The sequence below is a fragment of the Mesoplodon densirostris genome, chromosome 19 (assembly GCF_025265405.1).
Source record: "Mesoplodon densirostris isolate mMesDen1 chromosome 19, mMesDen1 primary haplotype, whole genome shotgun sequence".
Classification (NCBI taxonomy): Eukaryota; Metazoa; Chordata; class Mammalia; order Artiodactyla; family Ziphiidae; genus Mesoplodon; species Mesoplodon densirostris.
The window spans coordinates 13284610-13293701 of record NC_082679.1 but is presented as its reverse complement, the minus strand read 5'-3'; the positions used below and the strand labels follow the sequence as shown (position 1 = coordinate 13293701).

General features: G+C 45.3%; 1 protein-coding gene across 1 annotated transcript; it reads right to left on the bottom strand.

The window, feature by feature from the left end:
• Positions 1 to 302: 302 nt before the first annotated feature.
• On the bottom strand, positions 303 to 7978 carry LOC132480298 (EP300-interacting inhibitor of differentiation 2-like). The gene is made up of 2 exons (XM_060084398.1): positions 7801 to 7978; positions 303 to 1238 (listed from the first exon to the last, which is right to left on the bottom strand). Exons 1-2 carry the CDS (start codon positions 7976 to 7978, stop codon positions 709 to 711), a joined length of 708 nt encoding a protein of 235 aa, XP_059940381.1. The 3' UTR covers positions 303 to 708.
• Positions 7979 to 9092: the final 1114 nt, after the last annotated feature.

Below are 9092 nucleotides of genomic sequence, written 5' to 3'. Positions count from 1 at the left end.
GATAAGTTCTTACTGAAAATGCAATGCATAAATCAATAAATATAATTTTCCAACTTTTGTGAAGAAATGAAAAAAAAAACCCACCCAGATTTGTATTTGCTTTTGTATACATAGGGAAACTGAAAAGACAGTAGAGGTACAGTGGTTACAGATGGGAATTGTGGTAGGTACTGGGTGGGCGGGGGGAAAGGTATAGAAGACTTTTCATTGCACACTTTATATTTTGGGGGCTTATAGATTATTTACCAAAAAGGTATTAAAAATTGAATGAAAAAAAATCCAGAAATTTCTGATAGTCTTGAATACATAATTTATCATGTAATATATACAGTATTTACTTTGCCTTTCATTTGAAATGCCTCAGAAAACACAAAATCAATCTTACACTATGGGCTCTATTGGCAGTTTTTCTTCATCAAGTCTCAATTATATAAAACCATTCTTCACTTTAGTGAAGCAATTTTAAAAGACATTTCCACAATGCAGGGAAAACAATCCGGATCAATCACAAACTCAAAGGACGTTACAGGAGTCATAACGGTTTTTATTTTTTTCTATTTCTTTTCTGATGGTTTTTCTTGATAAGCTTCCTTTTCTTTTTCAACTGTGCCTTGCCTTATTCTCAAATACTTTGACTTTTTAAAAGCAAGTTACAGGATTGGTATGACTACTGAACGCAGAGGTTCTTGAAGTAGTTTCATCACTAAACTATTCTCTACCGATAAACTTATCACAACCAAGTTCTTCTATCAGAGGATTGATAATTTCAGATGCAGTCAGAGTTATACTAAATGTTAAAATATCAAAATCCATCCTCTGAGGATTCCGCTGATATTCGGCATCAAACGCTGCTTCCCTTGCTCTGCAGGCTTCCACAAATCTCCTGCGGCGTCCTTCAAGCTCCTGAATTCTGCCGGGAGCAATCGGGTAGTGTTCCAGATAGTGACGGAGGAGCTGCTGATAATTAATTCCTAAAACGCCAAGTGGGTGACGGAGGCGGAGATTCGGCAACGCAGCCTGGCCTGGGCTGTTCCCGGGCCTGGACCGGCGTCTGCCCTCAGGACCCTCTTCCTCTGCTGGCTCCGCCAACAATCGGGCAACCTCTGCAATCCGGGCTTCCCTGGCCGCCGCCGTCGGACCTTCCCTGGCATCCGCCACTGGACCTTCCCTGGCCGCCGCCATCGGACGGTCCCTGGCCTCCACAGGCCGCGCTGGGGCCGGCTCCCGCCTCCCGCCGCCTACCTCCGCCTGCGGGACGTCGCCGTTGTCATTCGCCGCGCCCTTCGGTGGGACACTGCTGTCTGCGGGCAGCTCGGACATCCCGGACCGCGGGGTCAGCTCGGCCGCTCTCAGAAAAGCTGGAATAACGGTACAACGCGATCAGCGGTGTGCACCTAAATGCGCGTGCGTGAGCGCTGTGCATACGGGTCAACGCTGTGGGCAAACCCACGTGCACGAGCGTAGGGCCTGCGGCTGAACCTAAGAGCACTGCGCATGAGTCATCCCCACGCGCCTGCGATCTTCCAGGTGCCACCTAGCGGCCGGAGGAGCCAACAAACACACCTGAAACCTCCCCCTGTTACCAGAATGTCTAAGGGCGGAGTCGAGCCTTGTTTTACATTTCAACCAGTTTAATGTTTACAAGGAAAGTCTCACAAGACCGCTTCCTGTTGGCTTTCCCAAGATTACATCCTAGGATGCCTCTTCCTAACTTTCTTGTTCTCTAGTGATTATAATGCCACCTCTATTATATACCCAGATAGTTTAGACTCATGGGTTATTTTGGGGGTATTTTTCTATTTATTCATTTGCCTATCTTCACCCATACCAATCCTCTTAATTACTAAAACTTTGTAATAACGTTCCCTTGTTATTTAAAAAAAATTGCTTTGGCTATTCTTGGACATTTATTTTTTTTTCTAAATCTTTTTCATACAATATAACATGCAGGAAAAAATATACAAAATATAAATATACGGCTGAATGATTTATCGCAACGTGAACGTCCATGTAACCACCACTTGGGTCAAGGAATTGAATATTTCTAGTATCCCTGAATCCTTTCCCCCTTCTTATCACTATTGTCTCCTTTCTACCCAGAGGTAACTACTATACTGATATGTATGGTAATCATTTCTTTGCTTTTCTTTATGTTTTACTACCTAGGGGTGCATTCTGATACTGTAGTTTAATTTTGCTTGTTTTTTTGAATTTTACATACTCTTGTGTCTCGTTTCTTTCCCACAACATTATTTTTATGAGATTCACCTATGTTTTTCATTGTGGTTATAAATACTTCATTTTCTTTTCTTTTTTTAAACATCTTTATTGGAGTATAATTGCTTTACAATCGTGTGTTAGTTTCTGCTTTATAACAAAGTGAATCAGCTATACATATACATATACATATATCCCCATACCTCCTCCCTCTTGCGTCTCCCTCCCACCCTCCCTATCCCACCCCTCTAGGTGACTTAATTTTCTTGATAGTTACATATCCATTACCATTATTTTTATGTGTTCCATAATATTACAACATTCATCTTAAATACTGACTCTCCAATTAACTTTTTCTTTATTCTAATTAACGTGAGAAACATCATATAAGGAAATTCCGCCTTTGATTTTGCTAGTGATGACCCCCATGGTGGTGCCATGATTTATGGGCATCAGTAAATAAGTTTAGTGACTCGTTCTCTGCCCTGTCAGGAGTAGCTATTCTGAGGCATTAGGTCTCACCTACAGATCATGAGGTTGCTTTTTTTCTTTTCTTTTTTGCAGTACGCGGGCCTCTCACTGTTGTGGCCTCTCCCGTTGTGGAACACAGGCTCCGGACGCGCAGGCTCAGCGGCCATGGCTCACGGGTCCAGCCGCTCCGTGACATGTGGGATCTTCCCGGAGCGGGGCACAAACCCGCGTCCCCTGCATCGGCAGGCAGACTCTCAACCACGGCGCCACCAGGGAAGCCCGCATTTTCTTTTTAAAATTTATTTATTTATTTATTTTTGGCTGAATTGGGTCTTCGTTGCTGCACACAGGCTTTCTCTAGTTACGGCGAGTGGGAGCTACTCTTCGTCGTGGTGCGCGGGCTTCTCATTGTGGTGGCTTCTCTTGTTGCGGAGCACGGGCTCTAGGCGTGCGGGCTTCAGTAGTTGTGGCTCGCGGGCTCTAGAGCGCAGGCTCAGTAGTTGTGGCGCACAGGCTTAGTTGCTCCACGGCATGTGGGATCTTCCCGGACCAGGGCTCGAACCAGGGCTCGAACCAGGGCTCGAACCAGGGCTCGAACCCGTGTCCCCTGCACTGGCAGGCGGATTCTTAACCACTGCGCCACCAGGGAAGCCCCGAGGTTGCATTTTTGTTTTCCTGGTCCAAGCACCACATTTATAAAACACAACATCCAGCCTATGTGCTGCTTCAAACACAGCTTCACCCCAGCATCTGGGCAATGACTAAGTGTGTGGCTCCTTTAAGACAGCTCCCAGGCTAGTCTGGAGACCAAAGGTCCATTGCTGCCACCCTCAGGCTGCCTGGAAAAATCACAAATATTTAATAGAAGAATCCCCAGACTTGTATAATAACATATACTATTAGAGGGGGAACTAGAAACTGCAGTAATTTGCTATAATACTATGGAGGCAGATATCTGTCCTGCCTTTTGAGGCCCCAAATCACCTTCCAGCTGAAGCTGAAAGGCCCTCCCATTATCCAGGGATAAGAACAGCTCTAGAGAAAATTATGGTGTATTAAACAGAAGTGCTCATGTGGGGAGATGAAAGCAAAAATTTGAGATAGAGTCCAGGTTAGCTATTGCTCCCAAGACTGTTCCTGTGTAGAGGCTGTAGCATCTTTGTCTCTGACTCACCGCCAGCATTTCAGAATCATTTGAGGACAGTTTTAGTCATGGTGCAGACTAAACAATTAAGGGAGCTGATATCAGGGGCTCCACGCTGGCATATTTTTACAGGAAAAAATACAGAATTTAAACCTCTGGTCATACAATTAACATTTTAAAAGAGGAGGTGAAGAGTTTATAAGGAAAGGGACTGGATCTTCTCCCAAAGGCTGCAAAAGCCTGTAATAAATAGCACTGGTGAGATATTTATCCTTACTGGGAACAAAGACTTCCTTTAAAGGATAAATACACATGTTGACCTAAATCAGTACTTCTGTGGATATGGGTTGAAACCACAACTCAGAATCTGAACCTGGCTCAGGAGAATTGGGGAAATCGTGATGTCACTCTTGCCTCTTTATTACCCCTGATTATTCTAGGCCTTACATGTTCTGCTCACTAGATGGGCTTGAGCTGACTTAATGGTGGTTATAGGTGCTTCTTTCTCTAAGGGGATTTTCCAGATTTGCTTATCTCTCCTGAGATATTTAATGCTGTGGTGATGGTTACTGTGCTAGATTAATTGTAAAAGTGGCCCCAATTCTCCATCCTCTCTGTTTCTACACCCTTTGTAATAATAGTTTGTAGCTCTTCTCATCAATAGGTAGATTCCTTTTCTCCATCCCTTGAATCTGAACTGGCCTTGTGACTTGCTTTGACCGATAGGATGTGGCAGAAACACAGACATGTATAATCAAGTGCAGCTCATTCATCCTGGAATGTAAGTGAGCAGCCCTTTGAAATTAAATCAAATCAGACTGAAACCTGAGGAGCCTCTTCTCAAACTGCCCCATATCCCTTTGTACCAGAAGCAGAGGAGGGTGTTCAAAAGTTATCTGTAATGCCGTAAAAAGTGCCACCTATTTTATACTTTTTGTCTATTTTAGCACCCAAAACTGTGTCTTTTATTTTTTTATATAGTGTGTGCTCAACAAATATTTATTGAATTAGAGTAAAGTCCACTTAGGACTTTAAGCTCCCTCTCCCCCACCACTGACTTTCATATACCACGGTATCCAATATTCCTGAAGCTACTTTGTAGCCTCCCAAATTTCAAAAGCTAAATGAATGACATGAAACTCACAAACATTCATTCAGTGGGTTTAAAATATCTTGTCCAACAGGTGTGCAAAGAAATTAACTACTTTGCTTGACTTTCTTTTTTTAATATTTATTATTTATTTAATTAATTTTTTTGGCTGTGTCAGGTCTTAGTTGCGGCACATGGGATCTTTGTTGAGGCATGCGGGATCTTTCGTTGCAGCGCTCAGGCTCTTTGTCACAGTGTGTGGGCTCTTTGTTGCAATACACGGGCTTCTCTCTACTTGCGGTGTGTGGGCTCCATAGTTGTGGTGCGGGAGAGAGAGCGAATGGGCTCTGTAGTTTGCAGCACGTGGGTTCTCTTGTTGAGACACAGGAGCTCAGTAGTTGTGGTGCTTCAGCTTAGTTGCCCCGCGGCATGTGGGATCTTAGTTTTCCCCACCAAGGATTGAACCTACATCCCCCGCATTGGAAGGCGGATTCTTTACCACTGGATCACCAGGGAAGTCCTACTTGACTTTCATCTGTATCTTTTTGCTTTTCTTTCATCTGTATCTTGTCAAAGTTCTGAAGTTACCAAAGAAAATAACCCATGCCATTAATCTACTGCCCAGGACACAATATTTCTGCAGGAAGTGTGACAGCTCTCCAACCACGACAGCTGTTCTCAGGGCCTAGAAAAACTCAACCTGTTTTGAGTTTCACAAATGCATCTCTTTTTATTTGTGACTTGCTATTGCCAACAATGGAATTAGGATATTGATCAGCCACAAACCACTAATAAAATGATCCCAGAATTGCTCTGCCACAAGAAAATATAGAAATGCCCCCCACCTCACCCCGTCCCATAAGCAAACCCTAACTTGAGCCCAAGAATTAATTCTAATTATATCAAAATTACTTTCTTTTACCCTCAAAATATTGGCATTGTACTGGAAATACTGATACAAAACCACAGTGACATGTGGGCTTCCCTGGTGGCGCAGTGGTTGAGAGTCCGCCTGCCGATGCAGGGGACACAGGTTCGTGCCCCGGTCCGGGAAGTTCCCACATGCTGCGGAGCAGATGGGCCCGTGAGCCTGCACATCCGGAGCCTGTGTTCTGCAACAGGAGAGGCCACAACAGTGAGAGGCCCGCGTACCGCAAAAACAACAACAAAAAAAAACTGGTTACATATATTGTGGTACATCCTTAGAATGGAACAGTGCACCTTTGTAGAAGATTGTAGGAAGATTTCTATGTATGGACTTAGAAAGGTTTCTAAGTTACAATGGTAAATTAAAAACAGAGGCATGAACTAGGATATATATCTTTTGTGAAAAATAACCTATATTTGTATTTGTGTTTTAGTCTATGAAGACACTTTGGAAGAACACATAAAGAACTAATAACTGTGATTATCTGTGGGGTTGTAGTAGGAACTGGGTGGATGGGAACAGGCAAGGAAGACTTTTCACTGTATATTTTATACCTTTGCTCTTTTGAGCCTTATGAAAGTATTACCTATTCAAAAGATAAAATAAATAAAAATTTAAAAGTGAACTATGTCCTTTTCATATTTCAGATGTTCTTGGAAACACTTTAACACATAAGATATACAATATATGCTTTGTTCTATTTTGATTTTACCTGTCATTTAAAATATCTTAGGGCCCGCTCGCCCCAACTAGAGAAAAACCTGCGTGCAGCAACGAAGACCCAATGCAGCCAAAAATAAATTAATAATAAAAAAAAAATCTTAGGGGACTTCCCTGGTGGTCCAGTGGTAAAGAATCCGCCTTCCAATACAGGGGACGCGGGTTCGATCCCTGGTCGGGGAACTAAGATCCCACATGCCACGGGGCAACTAAGCCCACACACTGCGACAAAAGATCCCGCATGCCGCAACTAAGACCTAACGGAGCCAAAAATAAAAAGTAAAAATAAATAAATAAAATAAATATTAACAAAAATCTTGGAAAAGACAAAACTAATCTTCCACTAAGTAATCAGTCTTCGTTGATTATGACACAAAGGAATCACAAATTCTGAAATTTCAAAAGTTCCTCAATAGTCTTCCATTCCTAATCTTCCAGGTGTTAAGTTTAGAAACTTGGGTCTTGTAGTTATTTCTTTTCTCAACTTGGTTAATATCCATGGGCTTTGCTATTGGCAAGTTGTTGAGTCATGCTTTATTCTTGTAAAACAAACCTTTGTAGTGAGGCAAACATAAAAGATACTTTCCACAATGCAGGGAAAAGAATCTGCATCAATCAGGATTTTTCTAAAAACAGGCTTCAAAAGACCCAAGATTTACTCTCCCTGTTTTCTCGTTTCCTGATGATATTCTTTTTTTTCAACTGTGTAAGAACTGCTTTCTTTTCCCTTATTTACAGTCCACTCCACCTGCCCCAATAAAAATGTTTTAGTTGTAGGATTGGCAAACGACTCTGTCTTAAATGAATCCAGAAGAGAATGGCAGGGTTCTCTGAAGTAGCTTCCTCCTCTTCCGATGTACAGGACATCGCGTGTAACTATTCCCTGTTTCAGCTCATCGCAGCCGAGTTCTGCAGCCAGGTGACTGAGAGCCACAGATGTAAAGAGATCTTCGATAAATGTATAATCAGACAGACGCTGGGATAACGCGTTTGCCAGCTGGCAGCGTGGGCTACTTCCCTTGCTCTACACACATCCGTAACACACCCAGTTGGGTTCGTCAAACCCTCTTAATCGGCTGCCGTGGGCACTGGGCACCTATTCCCCACACCAAGGCTGCGCCTGTCCCAAGTCAGGTTCTAAGCCTTCGGGCTCGCGTTGCGGTCGTGGGAATTCGGCAGGGTCGGGGCCATTCCCCTGCCGGGGCGACTCTCGGGGACCCCCTTCCCCGCGTGGCCCAGCCACCGGGCCTTCTCTGTCCTCGTCCGTCATACGGGCTTCCCCGGGCTCCGCAGGCCCCGTAGGCGCCGGCTCCCGCCTCCCGCCGCCGACCTCCGCCTGCGGGACGTCGCGGTCACCATTCGCCGAGCCCGTCGGCGGAACACTGCTGCCTGCGGGCAGCTTGGGCATCTCGGACCGCGGAGCCCGCGCGGCCGCTTCTCAGAAACTTTGGAACAACGGAACAGCACAATTGTGCGCGTGAACACGTCAGCGAGTGCGCATGCTCGTGCGTATCTCTGTGCGCGTGCGTGCACGTGAGCGTGTACGCTCGCGCGGGTGTATTTAACTGGCATGCTTGTGTGGTGACCGTGCCTGTGAGAAGGTTTATAATGCTAAGTTTCGGCGAGGCTTTTGTTGCTGTTAGTGCCCAACGAATGACAAGGGCTGCTTCATACTTTTAAGTTTTAGTCAAGAATTCTTGGTAAGGCACACCTACACCATCAGTGTCTCGGTCCTTATTTTTTTTTTAAAGATGTTGGGTGTAGGAGTTAATTAATTAATTAATTAATTAATTAATTTTTGCTGTGTTGGGTCTTCGTTTCTGTGCGAGGGCTTTCTCTAGTTGTGGCAAGCGGGGCCCACTCTTCATCGCGGTGCGCGGGCCTCTCACTGTCGCGGCCTCTCTTGTTGTGGAGCACAGGCTCCAGACGCGCAGGCTCAGCGGCCATGGCTCACGGGCCTAGTTGCTCCGCGGCATGTGGGATCCTTCCAGACCAGGGCTCGAACCCGTGTCCCCTGCATTAGCAGGCAGATTCTCAACCACTGTGCCACCAGGGAAGCCCTCGGTCCCTATTTTATTTTAGAAAGCTGTGCAATTTTTTTTTTTTTTTTTTTTGCGGTACTTGGGCCTCTCACAGTGTGGCCTCTCCCGTTGCGGAGCACAGGCTCCGGACGCGCAGGCTCAGCGGCCATGGCTCACGGGCCCAGCCGCTCCGCGGCATGTGGGATCTTCTCGGACCGGGGCACGAACCCATGTCCCCTGCATCGGCAGGCGGACTCTCAACCACTGCGCCACCAGGGAAGCCCCAAAGGTGTGCAACTTTTGATGCTGGAAACCTGAAACTGCCCTCCCATGTGTGCTGTTGCGTCATAAACTCTTGCCCCTCTTGGCGTTCCTCACCTCCTTTTCTCTTTCCCGCTTTTCTCTTTCCATTCCTTTCCTCCCCTCCCCCCTCTTTCCCTTCTCCTCCTCCTCTTCCCCTGCTACCTTCTTCCATTCCCCTTTTCTCTCTTTACCTCTGTC